Consider the following 17761-nt stretch of genomic DNA (forward strand, 5'->3'; position numbering starts at 1 on the left):
ATTGTGCGTGCGCGCGCGCGACGATGTGAGCGTCTCCACCGGTCACACATTCACACTCGCACCGGTCCTCCACCGGAGACACAGGGCAGGTAAGGATGCTAAATATGCTTAAAAACAAGGCTACACGCGTGATTTTAAAACGGTAGAGGATTCAGGGATGCACATATATTTATTTCGACATTATTACGTTTCCTACCGTACACGCAATAGATGCGCGCGACACCCTTCACCCCGGAGACCGCAGCGTATAAACAAATATCGGATGACAAAACAACTTCTAACACGTTCGTGTGCCTGTTTATTCACTCAGAGTTGTTGTTTCGTGCTACAGTCGATGTGTCAGATGTCCTCATCGGTCATTATCAAACGGTAGATTAATTCATACGCATACAAGTCTTAATTGACGCGCGCAGATGTGACCTTGCTCGTGAACGCGGTTTAGGCTACTGCGCGCGGCGCTGGTGAGAATAAAGGTTATTATAGTGTCTGGGATTTTGATGTGACGTCCGGATGCACAGTTGACCCTTGCGGCAAATAATCACCGTTCGTCTTTTGAAGGGTCGGTCAGCGGATGCATGAATACAGTAGACTACATGTTTGGACGGGCAACTCCGCTTTAAATTAGTCGTTTGTAAGAATACAAGTTTGACAGTAGGGATGCTACCGTGCTATTAAAACGAATGAATAATCCATTACTGATTATTTGAATGAAATGTAATGATGCTTTCATTTTAAACAACGGGATTGAACCCATGTTTCGATATTATAAGCAATAGGGCTGCAGGATTTAAGATAACGTTTGTTTTGACAGGCAGTGTCTGTATATGCATAACACGTGCATTTGAATCACATGCTGACCTTCTTGTGACAAAATGGCCCAAGCATGGGGTAATGGTTACTGCGAAATTAATCAGTAACAGGAAAACACACACAAAATATCACAATCGGGAGACATTATGTATTTAACATTACACATTTCTAGAGAAAATCATTTTTGAAGCATAACATAACCTAAACCCTTTCACCATGTGACAACTAACCCCGGTCTCTTTGCATAATAAACTTAATTTATGTGAGTATCTTGATGTTGGTTAAAGATTCGTAGCCTGTTTTTCCTACATTGTTTTTGTGAATAGGCACTCGTCCTTACGGAGCCATTGTTGTAATTTGACATCATCCTAAATTTTTAATGATGACCTGTTTTCACTATGCCATCCTATCGTAGCGCGCTAAATACTGTGTGCGCTTCTGTCTGGGCACAGATGTGCTCTAATTGGCTCTTAAACACCATATTACTTTCATTAATAACCTCGACAAATGATATTACAGTATACCGTGCGTAATCTGTGTAGCTAATAAGGGCCATAAATGTTTGATTGATGCACTTAAGATAATAATCTATATTATAAAGGACTTGTTATAATTTCAATTCTGAAAGTGTTACTCATATTTCATATATTTGCTATTGTTTTGCATATCACCTTTGAATTATGATTTCCATTATGACATATCACCCATGAATGCATTAGCCGCTCAGTGCTGACTGTTTGAATTCATTTAAAATGGGCTATTGAATATAAATGTAACCCTTTGCATTGCTTTCAGCATCAACACAGTGTCTATGGTCTGTGTTTAACTTTAAATCATTACTTTAAACTGCATTCTGTCTCTTTCACCAAAGATCTGTCCCAGGATACCTATGTAGAAGCTCTGAGCTATTAGTCTGCAACAAATGGAGACACAGAGGCACATCGCTAATACTTTGTGACTGCCATTATCGCCCTATCGATCGCTTTCCTCTGAAACAGAATGCCGGAAATATTTCGGAATAGTCAAAAGAATTGAAATGTTTGGAATGGGTAGGTTGTGGCAATTAAAGTTGTTGCCAAGCAACAGGAAAGTAGATCAGGACGGAGAGACGAGTATGTAGAGGATTGATCTTTGCTACGTAGTTTTACATTGTTTAGTTCATTCATATGAAGCAGTGACATCCCAGCGGGCGACCGGGACAGCTATGATTTTGGGGACATTCAGCCCTGGCTGTTACCCAGAGGTACACACACTTACTTGTCCACTGCAGACTGCAACAGTCTTTGGCCGTGGTAGAAGATAGAGGAGTGTGAAGGACAAATAGACTCAAGATTCTCGTCTTACTGTATTTAAAGCATCTACTTTCTTGTCTAGTCACTCATAATGTCCTTAATGCTTCAGTCTTTATTTATTAAAGGAATGTGACAGAACGATGACTACCACTGAGAAATATTTCAACTCGTAGCTCAATTGAAATATTGTAATCCACTTACATCGCTTTGTGCTGCTAAATGCATAAATGTAAAATGTGTCCCCCTATCATGCAGGTTAATGGATCCAATGCAGCCCATTAACAGCTGCCCAATGCCAGAGAAACCCAATGGAGTACTGGGTGAAACGCTAAACGGAAACCTTTGCAAAGTCACTTCTTCACACTGTCAGATGGACATGACTGGAAACCCTCCGGCAGCTGGACATGCTCAGGCATTGCAGTCAATTCCAAATAATAAAGAGAGAGTAAAATCGCCCTTAAGCTCACAGGCCTCTGTAAATTCCATCAGCATCAGTCGTCCCAGGCCGACGGCACTACCAAACAAATCAGCCATCAAAGTCTCCAGGCCACCTGAGCCTTCATTGCAGGTTAAAGCTACTGGCATCTTAACAGAGTCACCATTTCCGCTTAACCCACAGCTCAGCCCCCCCACCCAACTTCACCTCAACCCACCATCCATCCCCCCGACACTCCCGAGCCCTCCGGTACAGCCCATCCGTGTCAACACACACGATAATTTCGTCACCAGACCTAGCCCAAATCCTTCACCTACCCCCAGTCCTCAACCGACCCAAAGCCCAGAAACGCAGATACCCAACACCAGCGGCGAGGAAGGGGATTTCAGGTGAGTCGTCCTATTATATGCCTCGTCCAATTGATATATGATATGACACCTTCGGTCATCACTCGTCATTAAGGAAATCTGCCCTCTTTGCTTGAATACCCTCGACCGGGGGAAGGAGTTTGTCAGTTTACGGATCTCAAAAGCAGACTGAGATTTTGTGTTCTCTTAAATTAACATAATATCTCTCTCAGAGCCGGATGACAGAATGGACACAGGAGCGTTTAGCTGCACCCCAGAGAATCAAATGTGTATCCTTTAGCCAGCCGCGACAGACCGCTGATGATGTGTAATGTTTACTCGCTGTACGTGTGATCTTATTAGGGAGCTAAAAGCACTCCTGTGTGTTTTGGAGGCCATTAGATGCAACAGTTAACATTTTGATGTGTATAATTGTTCTTAAATCTAACAAGGAAAATGGATTGTGAAATCGCTCTAAAATATAATGGTCTGTTTACAAAGTGTGTAATGTCTGAAAGAAAACAGCAAAAATATTGACGGTCAGCCATCCTTTACAAAAAAATGTGTATACTACACTTTTATTTTAGTACGTCGAAAATGCACAATTCTTACTTAAATGGTTGTAAATTATAAATGCATTGGAAAACAGACCTAAAGCTGGTCTTTTAATAATTAATAATAATTTCCAGAGGGTTATTTTAGGCCAGTGACTTTTACTAATTTATATTGTACTAAACTGGTCTAATGTGTATTCCAGAGCAGTGGTTCGCAACCAGGGGGGTGTAGCACATAAGGGGGTCCTAGCTGACCTCCAAGGGACCCTCAAGACAAAATGACAAAGAAAAAACAAGATTTGTTCATTTTAACAATGAACAAACGTTTTTTCAGTTAATGTCAAGCTCTGAAATATTTTATTGGGTATAAATTGGGAGTTTTTGTGAGTGGGAGGGGGCCTTCATATATTGTCGAATACAATGGGGGGCCTTGGAGTCAAAAAGGTTGAGAACCTGTTGACTAGAGGCCTGCCAGGGATATTTGCCATGAATGGATTAGAATTTAACTGTGATATTTTTAACTTTTAAATGATCCCCTGTGTACAAGTATATTCGTTGTATACTTGTTAGTTTACTATGTTAATACTGTTTGGCACTCGCTTTAGTTTTTACCTTTAAGTATACTATAATGTAACAAAAGTTAACTTGGAGTACATAACTAGTTATTATTTTGTGATAGTTTTATACCTAAAATGTACCTTTAACTGTACTTTAAGTACAGTAAAAGTAGTCCTAGTATACTTTTCTGTGAAGTATTCTTAAATGTAATTTTTAGAATCTTTCAGAATGAGTTTTCATTTAAAAGAAGTATACTTATGGCACACTTGAATTAACATCCTTTTTGTAAGGAATTGGACAAACCAAACGGTAGACTCGCTTACGTCATTGGAGTCATCACATTGTCTGGCTGGTTGAGAGGCGTGAACACATTTAAGGAAAAATCGACTTACAGATGGCTCACTTGTCTCTGCATATGAATCATGAGAATGTATTAGAACAAAATGACATACTTCTGCTTCATATTACATTATAGAAACTCTTTGAAAGGGGTTGGATTAAAACATTTTCATTACAATTTATTAGAAAATTTTGCACACTGTATCTCTTTTAGGGTGCACATCGTCACATGGAATGTAGGGTCTGCTATGCCACCTGATGACATCACTTCCTTGTTCAGCCCTGGAATTGAAAACAGGAGCACGGATATGTTTGTTGTTGGGTGAGAATGTCTGAAATTATTTATAGCGTCTTGTGGCTACATCTACCATTCTTTGGTCCTTCATTATCACCGCTTGTGTATCTCGCTGCAGACTACAGGAAGTCAACTCCATGATAAACAAACGACTCAAAGACGCTCTCTTCACAGACCAGTGGAGTGAACTCTGCATGGACACGCTCAGTCGATTCGGATATGTGCTGGTCAGTATAAAACCAAGATTATCGTATTTAGAGGTATAGTCCATCATTTATTCACCCTCATCTGTGTTACTTTCTTTTCTAAAAGAAGATATTTTGAAGAATGTTGGAAACCAAACAACATTGGTCCCTATTGACTTTTACTGTATGGACACAAAACCACTGAGACATTTCTCAAAATATCTTCTCTTGCATTTTACATGTCATATACAGGTTTTAAACAATACAAGGGTGAACAAATGATTACAGAATTTAAATGTTTGGGTGTACTATCCTTTTAAGTCAGTTTGTCTCATCCCATCATAGCCTTTGCATGTAAAAAACATTACAATTTTTTAAGATATGTTGCATTAAATTGATTTAAAAAAGTATTACATTTAGTAAATACAGTAAAATAAAATGTTAATAAAGTCTTGTTAATTATATCAGTATTACGTCACACATAGCACAGGCTACAGTTAATATCATCTTAACATTAAAGGGATAGTTCACCCAGAAATAAACAAAATTTCCAGCAGAACACAAAAGAAGATATTTTGAAGAACTGAACAGCACCGACACCCATTCACTTCTATTGTAAGCAAACAAAAATAAATGCAACAACATTCGTCAAAATGTCTTCTTTTATGTTCTGTGGTAGAAAGAAAGTCATACAGTTTTGTAATGAGAAAAGGGTGAATAAATAATGACAGAATGTTGTACTATCCCTTAAATGACCCAGGTTTTATGCAGCATAACGTTACAAAAGACACAAATGTGATGAAGTGTTTTAATCTTTTAAAGGTGGCGTCTCAGAGGATGCAGGGTGTTTTCCTGCTAGTGTTTTCCAAATTCTGCCACCTTCCTTTTCTCAGGGGGATACAAACCCAGAGCACACGCACCGGCCTTGGAGGCTACTGGGTGAGTCCAAAAAAGGAGTAAATGACTCCATTTACAAACATTAGAGGAGCGTATGTGCACGCATTTGTTATTGTGAGCATCGCTCCAGGATTGCACTGCATCCTCCTCTGAGCTGGATACAGTAGGGCACACAGCCGCTCTGTTTCTGATCTGTCTTCAACACAAACACACACACACACACAGCAGGTTCGTGTCTGTTTGATCAAATGCTCACACACACACACAGCCGCAGCAGCTCTCCGCTCTCCCCAGTGCATTACCCAGATAGAGAGAGCACATCCCGTGGGAACTCAACACCAGCGCCGCTAATTAACAAGCGTGTCCCTGCACAGCTCATTTCATCATTCACTGAGCAGTACAACCAAAGCAACGTGTTTAAGGAGTAGTTCACCCCAAACTGATCATTTACTCACCCTAAACGACCAATTCAAGGACAGCTCATAGTTACCACGTCTGTCAAGCTGCGAAAAACACCATAACAGACACAATGGTGCATTAACATCCACACGCTGAATATGAAACAACGGGAGCGCCAGTCGATAATGACAGAATTTTGCGTGAGCTGTTCCTTTGTTTAGCTCCTTTTCAAAGCTGTTATCGGTTCAATTCATGGCAATTTTTCACACCTAAATTATTGTGACATAAAGAATAATTATTGTTTTGCTGATGGAAAACAACACTTACAGAGTGTGAGAATAAGAGAACTGATGTATTTTTAATAGATTTCCATTATCTCTGCCTCTTCGTTTTTGTCTCAGGGGAATAAAGGGGGCGTGAGCGCACGTATGATGGTTTTCGGACACCCCGTGTGCTTCCTCAACTGCCACCTGCCGGCTCACATGCGGAACCTGGAGCAGCGGATGGAGGATTTTGAAAGCATCCTTCAACAGCAGCAGTTTGAGGGCGGAGCCGCCGTGGGCGTGCTGGACCACGAGTGAGTAATGCGTAGTAGACTTACTTTTTTAATGTATTTATTGAATAATAGGAATAGTTTACCCCAAAACTTATTTTGTCATTTTGTTACCCTTCTCTGTGTTTCTAAACCGGAATAATTATTCACTATCATTTAGCAGAATTTAAGATACATATAATGAAACCATTTCAAGTTTTTCTGAATTTGATTTTTTTTAGTTTATGTGGTTAAGGCTAAATAATTATTTGTTTTCATTCTGTGAACTATTATCAAGAATCTCCTAATTTTCATGTAAAAAACATATTTTTTCTATTTGAATGTATTTGCAGAAAATGAAAAGTGGAGAAACAGGTTAAAACAGAAAAGATTTTTCAGACCTAAGAAAAGAAAAGTTCATATTCACTTTTAAAACAACACAACAGTAATGTTCGTATTTAGGAACAGTTTAAAAGGATTTTTCACGTGACACCGTTGATTTTTGTTACAGTTACATGTGTCTTGTCATGTTGTCAGTCTTTCAAATTGACTTTGTGTCACTCCTGAGGTTTGATTGTGTTGTAATGTAACTAACACTGGACTGGAAATATCACAATACATCTAGAAATGCATTATTTGGATTGGTCACTTAATTCTTTTCACGGCTATATAGAAACTAGAAGCTATCAAGCCACAAAAAAGGACCTTCAAACTTCCATATGAATATTTTTAATCTGCCTATCTTTTATCACCTTTTAGGTCAACATTACCTGGTTTTAACATGCTTTGCTGCATGAAAAAAACATTCTGTAAAACGTCTTTGTGTATTGCATTTTTAGTAAGTGTGTGTGTGTGTGTGTATTGCATTTTTAGTGTGTGTGTGTGTGTGTGTGTGTGTGTTCCAATTTTGTAATGGAGTAAGGCGGACAAAAGTTTGAATCTGAGTGAGTTTTTATGTAACTGAACTGGGTTCACTGTGGTAAAACTGTTGTATTGTTCACAGTGTGGTGTTCTGGTTTGGTGATCTGAACTTCAGAATCGAAGGGTATGATATTCACGTTGTGAAAAGTGCCATTGAGAATGACAAACTGCCTCTGCTGTGGGAGAAAGATCAGGTAAGATACAGTTTAGCTCACAGGTTGCGTGGGGGACTATTAGACTATCAGACAGGAAACTAATAGCATAAGATCATGCGATTGCAGGGGAACATTGATAACTCTCAAGGTAATGTTTATGTTTGATGTGATAAGATGAGACTTTCATTCTAATCACACACCAGATACTCACAATCTAATGTTTTATTCCAACCCCAAGTTAGGGGTTTAACCAAAATATTATTTTCACTTCAGGCCTAACAATTATATTATAAAAAATGTATACTGTATGATGCTTGAAATCATTTCAATCCTGTTACCAAAGTTTGGTAACCTTGGTTGGTGAGATTTAGCTATTTCACTAATATTTTAAATTGAGTAATAATTACATGTAAAAAGGAAATTAAAGTTTATTAAATGAGAACAAAACACTTGTTTACAAAAGTTAGTCACTTACAAAGAGTACCGCAGCACACAGGATTACAGATTTAGTATAAATGTAGCCACCATACAGGCTAAATAATGGGTCTGTAGGTAAATGAGTAAATGCGAATTTAAATGTTAAATTGCATAATCTAATATACATATCTACTTGTTTTTATTTAAAATAACAGGAGATTTTAGGCATTTTTGCTTTTAGTACTTGCGTGGCAATACACAAAAAATAAAAGAACCCTCCAAAATAATATTTTTTCAAATATTCAAATAAATTATAGCTAACTATTTATATTATAATTATGTTTGTGTTTTTAAGTAAAATGGTTATTTTTGTTTTTGTCTATTTCATATGACAGTATTTTTCCACAACAGTCTTGAATACGTGAATTTATGTCACTCCTGGGCAGAGTTATTATAGTTTTCATTCTAGCTAAATTTAGTTTTGGTAATATTTTAAATTAGCTTTTATTATTATAATTTTTTATCTTTAGTTTTATTTTAGTTTTGGTTTTTTATTATTACAATTTTAACACTTATTTCAATACATTTTTGAGGCAACATTACAATTTTTCCTTCAGTTAAGTTTTTCCCATAATATTTAGATCAATATTTTATAAGATTTCAATGAACAGAGACGTTTTCAAGGTTTTCATTTCGGTAAACTAAAATAACCTTGCTCCTGAGGGTACAAAACTGAAGTCATTTTTCCAGAGTTGTATTTTTCCATGTTCTACCACTAGACGGCGATGTGTCACCACATCCATTAAACTCTAGCTTGCTTCAAGAACTGCATGTGCACACCATATACTGCTGTGTCTGCTAGATATGGGATGCTGTTACCAAGATAACACAAACGCACATTGTTGTTGTGTTTTGTCTGCCGCAGCTCAACAAGGCAAAAAAAAGCGAGTCCGTCCTGGAGGGATTCATGGAAGGGCCCCTGAATTTCCCACCGACGTACAAGTTTGACGTGGGAACGCACACTTATGACACGAGGTGTGCGAGTGTATCTCAGATAAGCATAGTACACGTCCCTTTATGACTTGCTTGATTTTCCTTCTGGTCTTTTTTTAGCACAAAAAAGAGGAAGCCCGCATGGACCGATCGCATCCTGTGGCGTCTGCGCAGGACGGGGTCCCCCGTGCCGTCCCATAATGCCGCTCTGCAGCGGGGTCTCACCTCGTGGCTGGGCGGAGCCACTAGAGTGTCCCAGCAGTTCTACCGGAGTCACATGGGTTTTACTATTAGTGACCACAAGCCTGTGTCCGCCCTCTTCTCATTGCATGTGAGTCTAAAAGTGACGGGAAAGACACCGGATAGCCTGTGAGCCGACCTGCTTGTATTTTAGGCGTACAGTCTTGTGTGGATTTATTAGCTTGACACTTTGACATTCAAAAGATCGTTGACACTCAACGGAGATAAAAGAAAAAGCTGTACTTGCAAATGCTGTGGCCGTGTACATGAGCCACACGTGCAATTGAAAAAGTACATGATACATTTGTGACATTCTACTTTTTTTCATTTATTGTTTTTTGCAACGTTTTCAGCCTCATAAATGGGTATTTAAATTTTTTAATGTGTATGTTGGTGATGCCTAAAATTGCTTCTAGATTTCATTACAATGCAAGGACGGTTTGAGTTGGTTGCAACAGTATTTAGTTGTTTAGTGGGGATGTTTCTAGGTTGCTTAAATGTTCTCTATGCGTACTGCTGTAGGTTTTACTCGCAAATGCCAAAAGAGGATTCCCATAAGTGATAGTTCACCCACAGATAAAAATTCTATCATCATTTGTTTACCCTTATGTCTCAGTGGTGTTGTGTCCATACAATGGAAGTCAATGAAGCCCACTGTTGTCTGGTTACCAATACTCTTCAAAATATCTTCGGTTGTGTTTTGCAGCTGAAAGAAAGTCAAAGGGGTTTGGAATAACATGAGGGTGAATAAATTATGAAAGAATTTGAGAATATCTGTGATATTCTATTACAATGTATGTTTGGGCCCTTTGTTCAATGTTAGTCTGTGTGTGTCGTGAGTGTGGATGAAGAACCCAATTGCAGGCAGCGTTGGTGAAGGGGTTTAACAGACAGACATTAATAAACAAGAACAAAAACACCCTCGATGGGGGAAAACACTACCTAGACTAACTACAAAAAACTGAGAACAAATACTTCCCACAAGGGGGGCAAACATAAACAACTAGAACTTAAAACAAAGAACTTGGAAACAAACATATAATCTGCAAGACCATGACAGGAAACAAGTACAGGAACATGTACAGCATACAAGTATAACGAACGAGCAACAAGACAATAGACAAGAGGGCATTTTATAGGGAGACTAACAAAGGAGATAACAATGGGCAGGTGTGGGTACTGAAACACTCAGGGAAGGTTAACGAGACAGAAGGGCGGGAAACACTGACGAGACACGAGAAAGCACATGGCAAGTCAGAATCAAAACAAAGCCATGTCTTTCTCACACAAAACCTAAGGCTATGCCATGACTCCGCTGCAAGACCAAGAATAAACATGACATGATGGCGGAATCATGACAGTGTGGGTATTTTCCAAGATAAAACAATTTTGTAGAGTGATCTACATATGTTTTAAACTTGACATTAGGTTTGCTTAAATATGTACCCTTAAATATTCATAGACCGCGCATTGGCTGCTTTGGTTTGCTGCTGCGATACGTCAACGGCGCCGCCATTTTGGTTGTGCCAAGCACAGTATGTTAACAAATGCAAGTTAACGGGCACAATAACGTTCTTAACATGGTTGAGGACATAACATGGTGTAGCACAAATGCATCATGTCTCTAGATAATTAAAATGACAATATTTAGAACGAGTTAAATGAATCGTTGTCATTGACAATTTGTTACACATTGTGCCTGTTTTTCTTGGAAATACACTGAATCGAACATGTTGGGGGATGTGTTATGACTATGGAAGAGAAACAACAGCTAAATAAATGAAAATATATTACATATAACACATATTAATAACACAGACAAGATGGTACAGATCAAACAAAACATCCAATGAAATATTATTACATTTACATTACATCTGAAAAGAATCTAGTTTTTCATTGGGGGAATAGCTTTTCCTGTCATCACTTCAGCTTTACCAGGTCAGAAGCTGGAGCTCCTTAAAATACACTCCAAAAAAAGACAATTTTAAGGATAAAAGTTGTCCCTGATGGATTCAATAAAACAGTTATTCACATTATACAATCATACATAATAAATAGCGTGATATAGCATAACGTTCACAATGAGACTCATCATTTCACTTTTTCCTATTGAATTAGGTATTGAAATAGGTTGAGAAATTGTGTTTTATCCAGAAAAAAACGCAGCATCGCCATTCACTTGCATGTGTTTGTAGTTGAACGTTGCCACTCCTAATATGGCGGCACGGTTGACGCATGATACAGCAACCAACGAACAGTCTAGGTATTTCTTATGTCTAAGTTAATGTTAGCGACATGTAATTAAAATGCCAAATAACAACTCTCTGCTTTTCAACTTTTCTGCACCTTCTTTAGTTCCCCTTTAAGGTAAACCTGCCATTAGTAACGCTGGAAGTGGAGAAGGAATGGACCAAATTCTCTGATGCGACAGTCAAAATCACAGTAGCTTCAGGGTTTCAGAGGAGCTCGTGGGACTGGGTGGCACTGTACAAGGTAACGGTCAAAAGGCACTCACACATTTTAAACAACCCGTAAATGTTTTACATTCTTCATAATGCCGTTTTTAGGTGGGATTTAAGCATCACAAGGATTATGCTGCGTATGTATGGGCCAAATCTGAGCATTCCACTCAGGTAGGTCATAAACATCAAGTAAATTACTTTTTTTTGTATTTGGTAAATGCTAAAGCGATTTACATTGCTTTACACATGATCTTGGCAGTAAAAGGCATGTGACATGTGACACCATCCCCACATGTGACCTCAACATTAGTAAGATGTTTCTTAGAGATCCAATATGAGCAACTAGACCCTGACGTTTAACTCTATTTCTGTGCAATGGGTTATTTTAGACTGAAATCTTTGAGATTTGGAAATCAGTAAACCATATTAATGCTAACAAAGTCTAACAAAACATTGGCAAATAACTATTTGATCCGCATTTATCTGTGTATTATAGATCTTACATAAGGCCTATACAAACTTCAAGGTTACTTAAACTCTCAGGCTTTGCTTTGTCCTGCCCACAACAAAGTTTGTCTAGCGTCTTGATGTACTTTCACTTCTAGCCTAAACGTTTTTTTATGACCTTCAGGTTACATTCTCTGAAGAGGATTTGCCCAGAGACCCGGGCGAATACATTTTGGGATACTACAGTAGCAACATGAACGGCTTCGCAGGAGTGACCGAGCCATTTCAGGTTCATACTTTACCCGCAGACAAATTTCGATTCACTACTAATGCAAATATTAGCTGGTTTGCATGAACCACATAGTAGGTCAGAGACACGGGCATGATGCTCAGTCAGTCCACCCTGGCATTGGCCCTGTAAACATTGTACGTTGTGATTTGGAGCCATTATTTGTGTTTGAGGGTGGACTTCCACAGACAATAAACAGTCAATTGCATCGAGTGAATTCCAAACACAAAGTGGAATTAGGAAATGCAATTGAAACTGCACTATTTTAAGAACTCACTAGAGCATGTGTAACAAAAGACGGTAGATATGCAAAAAACATTCACCAGGAGCTTTGCCACTCTGGTTTACCTTGTGTTATAGTATATAGTATATGGTGAACACGCCCCCCTTGAGCGCAAGGACACGTTCCCCTGAGTGGTAAAACCAAAATAACAAAAACAAAGAACCTGGTACGTAACTATTTGCTAAAATGACAAGCAGCTGGACTCGACGTGATCCTTACGACTTCCCTATGACTTACAAAGGAATCAGGTGTTCCTGGACACTAAAATGTTGCACGAAATTGCATTTCCTGATATTGTAAGCAGGCATTTTGCTGAATGTTTTGCCTCTCACGGGGGCGCGCTCTGGTTTGCTCACGTGGTGTTCACCTGGTAAAGTGAGGACACATCCATCCCTTCCACAGAGCTTGTTAATCGACGTCACACAGAGTTAAATGTTGCCATCTTGGGAGGATCCCTGGTAGTGCGTTCAATGCAGTGTTTTTCTTGTTTAAATAGGAAATATGACATATGATGGTAGGTCGGTCGGTCTTGCTGTGTTAAAAACTGCAATAGCATTGAGCAGAGTCGTTCAGGAAAAGCCCCTGGTTCTTTCACTTTCGATTTCTCAAAGAAACAATCGCAGTGGGGTATTATCCTCCCAAGATGGCGGCACTACTGCAACATGCAACATAGGGTGTCACATTTCTTCTCACGTTTAAAACTGAATTATTTACTACATTAAAAGAGCAACAATAAGTAGATTTCTAATAATATACATTTAAATAAATACTGTATAAATTAGGGGTGTCACAGTATACAGATGTTGACAATAACCATGATATTTTACACATAATAATATCTTTAAAACTAGTTTATCTTATTAAACTATTTTAGACTGATTCTTTTGACTTTCTAGCCCTTACCCCAGTTCTGTGTATTGCTGAATTTTTACTTAATTTAACTTTTGATTCTAGTTTTATATTATAATCATTTTATTATATTTATTTCTATTTTATTTATTTTATTTATTATCCTAGCTGTGTTTCCTTTTAGATTGTCATTACCCACACAGCAAAATCACCAGTCTTAAAAAAATCTAAAAAAACTTAAAGAGTGTGGATTATATATAGACTGTGGGTGTTAATTCTAGATTTTTTAACACTGGCAATTACGCTGTGAATTAGAATGTCATATTTAAAACAACCCCCTTTTAAAGTTTATTTATATTAATAAAAAGGAAGAATTATATTGGACGAAAAAACAATTTATACCCTTATTCTTGCATAAACATATAGCGAATTTAGGGTGTAAATGAAATGAACAGGACAAATAGTGTAAAGACATTTTTTACATGAAATGGTATGTTTTTCTTGTAATTTAACAGGGTTTTTTTTGCCATATTAAGTTCTATAAATTTAAAAATATTTAACAGTAACAAATAATGTAAAAATGGTAAAATCTTAATTATCCTGTAAAATATCAATAAGTAAATAAGTAATAATTGAATTTCTTTTGGTTTTGGGCAGAAGTGTGACCTCGACATGTTCTTGACAGTTTACAAGATTTTTACTCCACAACTCTGTCTGTTATTTCTTACAGGTGCAGCTGCCCATGTCCACGCCCCTTGAGCTGGTGTGTCGCTCACGCTCGGACAGTACTGACGTCAGCTCTGAGGATGACAGCACGCTGGTCCTGTTGGCCCCCATCTCTCGGAGCCCCAGTCCTGGAAATCATCCCTGCAAGCGGCACCACCAGAAGCGCAGCCGCAGCCCCGCCGTACCTGCGCTTTCCACCTCACCTCTACCCTCCCTGCAATCCCTCAGCCTTTGCACGCGCCCCCGCGACAGCCACGTGCAGAGGTCCTCCCCCCGTCCCACAGCCAATGCCAAAAAAGAGCGCCTGGTTTCTCCAGACACACTGACCTCACCGTCGCTAAGCCCCCTTAGTCCGCGAAGCCCCATGTCCCCTGGAAGAGGAGTCAGCGCACCGGAAGCCCTAATAGCAGCCATATTAGGAGAACACGGGCTTGCGCAGATAGGCAAAATGGGGGATGCGTCTCTATGACCAAGCCAGTATCCACTTTTATTTATTTATAGACTTTAGCATTTAGCTAGACTTTAGCTAGCTTATCGTTACGCCACTGTCTTAAAGAAATCGAATGACGTTCATTTCTATGTGCAAAGATCTTCACATCATACACATAATCAGAGGCTCAGCAATAGTTTGTCATGTCTTTTCATGCCTCGTTTCATCACAGACGTTTCCATGTTTCGCTGCGTCGGCAATGGAGATTTAGCTGCCCTTTCCTGTTTTGCTCTTTGTTTTTCTGTTTGTCATTTGTATCTGTACAACTGTACACATTACATTCCATCTTAACAGCCTCATAGAGAAGGATAACCTAACCTGAGGTAATACTGTCCTCTTACCGTAGTATAAAAGCAAACAGTGATGTCAGCATTCGTCTCTGCCTTTACTGTCAACTCGCACATGGCCGATATGTCAATATGTAACCCAGTCTGTGAAAACCAAGCTAAAGTATTTTTTGTGATTTGCTGTTTTTTTAACTAAACAACCTACATAAGGTAAAGAACCTTGTGTAAAAAAGACACTTGATAGTAAGGTCACGTCAGTGATTGATATCATAGTGAAATTAATAGTTGAACTCAAACTTTGATGCTCATTATCTCATAAATAGATTTTGAGACTTTAGCCTGGTTTCCACACACTAGGTCACATATCATATCTAGAGGACATCGATAAAACGTCAATACAAAGTAGGGTCCAACAAAGTCAGACCACAGTGAAAATGAGTCATTCAAAATCTAGCCTAGAAATTGGAAAATGTTCAGTTATTTCAATGCCACTGTAATGCAAATCGCTCATTTCAACTTTCCCCGTCTATTGTTTATATACTTGTCTTGTTTATATCAGCTCTTTGTGACTTTCTGAATTCAGAAAATTGTGACAACAGCTATATGGTAAAACACACACATGAAATATAGAAATTCAAAATCAAAATGTCAAATTCATAAATTGTGCAATCAATCAAAAAAATAAGACCACCTACCAAAAGTATTGATGTTACAGCATTGCATAACCCAATTTTTCTTTTGGTTTTATTAAAATTCCAAGTTTAAGATTATATGCTTTTATTTGGGGGTCTGCAAAGCAATGCATACAATGGGGTGCTGTTTCCAGTTGTCAAAAAGTTGATTTATTGACATGTAAAATATTTATTCTGCACCATTTGTTTGCCACTAATAGCAGTTTGTGGCCACTCACTTACCTCCGCACAACAGGTCAGATTTGTTTGTTCATAAACTCACAAGATAATCTTTTGAAAATTCTCAAATCATGCTGAATCATTATGGATCATCAGGTTTAGCACTTGTGAAGTCGTGCTAGCTGTTTTTATTAAGGTAAAAAGTGACACACCCAGTGGTTGAAATGGCTGACATTCTAGCTGGAGGCATGTTTGACATTTTAAACCGTCAGTGCAAAAAGAGCACTACTTGTATGTTTGGAGGCAATTTCATGGTTTAAAAAAGTGAATTATCCAAATTTTGAGGTGAAACTCCGTCCCCCTCAAATTAATTTTCAAATTAAAATACCAGCAATTTCAGCCAATCAGAATAGTCAGTTTATAAAATATTTTATGATTAACTTATAATTTAGCGACCAATTTAAACAAACATTTATTTTACATAACATGCATTCAAAACTCACAACAAATATTTGAAACACAAAACGTGCACTATGTATTGACAAAGCTGTAGACAGTTTTGTTGATAGCAACATTTCAAATCAACAAATGGAATGACAATTATCAGCCAATCGGACCGGTTCTCCAGGTGATGTCGATAAAATCAGCCTGTCGCTACTGTTGTTGCGATGTCATTCTACGAGCACATGTATTGCAGAGGCGTGTCACGCCCTGTAAGACCACCGCACCATCTCAGGTTTTAGGTTACCCATTAATACCCACCATGCTTTGCTGCAGTATCTGTCAGGAGAACACCTTTGACAGAAGCAGCTGAACGATATCAACCAATCAGAGGAGCTCTGGTCACTTGTGGCGTTTCGTGTCAGCTGAGTGAAGGTTGTGTGTGGTGTGTGTGGACAGCGCAAAATAAACTTGAATTTAAACATATATTGACTTTTAGTTTCTTTGAGCTCTTATTGAATCGTTTGGAATGAGACTGGAAACGTTACACACCCAGAGGCAACAAAACCTGTTATGTAAAGCTGCATTATCCTTATGGAAGTCAAAAAGGAAGAGGGAGGTGTAGCTATTGAGTTTGGTAATATATTGTTATGTGTCTGATATGTTCCGTACAGAATTGTGCAATTGAAGATAATGTGGAAACATTCCCCTTTTCACCGTGCAGCTACACGTGTACAGAAGAGTTGTTTATACAAAACCTCAGCAGGTGTGAGTAAACTTCACCTTCCATTGCACAATACAGTAGTACGTCTAAATAAACACACAGCTCAATGAACTCAAAGGTCCTACATTTTTTATTTTCAGGAAAATTTCATAGAGTGATATAGTCTGATGGTTTGTCTTTTTCGGTCTGACTTCATAAGACAAATTGGTAACTGTTAACATTAGTTAATGCAAAGTGAAAAAACATGAATGATTGTATTGTCAACTAAACTAAAAAACTATATTTTTATCATGTTAGCTAATGCATTAATGGTAACAAATAAAACCTTTTTTAAACTTAAAATCAATCTGAGACATACTTCATTTGGATTTAAAAAAAGGCCTTTGTTTGTCTGTGTTATAACAAACTATGAGTATTGTGTCATAGGACTTTACTTTAGGATATTTATTGGCTGTTATAAACACAAATAAACCACAGCATGAAAAATAGCAAAACGCTGCTGGTGTCCTTCTGAAACCTTGCTTCTCCATATTTTAATA

General features: G+C 38.3%; 1 protein-coding gene across 1 annotated transcript; it reads left to right on the forward strand.

Moving 5' to 3' along the window:
- On the forward strand, nucleotides 1-16977 carry inpp5ja (inositol polyphosphate-5-phosphatase Ja). Its single transcript, XM_079448416.1, has 13 exons — nucleotides 1-89; nucleotides 2358-2927; nucleotides 4551-4658; nucleotides 4750-4858; nucleotides 5639-5755; nucleotides 6514-6689; nucleotides 7648-7759; nucleotides 9063-9172; nucleotides 9251-9461; nucleotides 11729-11866; nucleotides 11941-12006; nucleotides 12467-12571; nucleotides 14434-16977. The coding sequence occupies exons 2-13, from the start codon at nucleotides 2362-2364 to the stop codon at nucleotides 14896-14898; spliced, it is 2283 nt and encodes a 760-aa protein (XP_079304542.1). The 5' UTR covers nucleotides 1-89; nucleotides 2358-2361; the 3' UTR covers nucleotides 14899-16977.
- Nucleotides 16978-17761: the final 784 nt, after the last annotated feature.

This window comes from Barbatula barbatula, assembly GCF_947034865.1.
Source record: "Barbatula barbatula genome assembly, chromosome: 24".
Taxonomy (NCBI): Eukaryota; Metazoa; Chordata; class Actinopteri; order Cypriniformes; family Nemacheilidae; genus Barbatula; species Barbatula barbatula.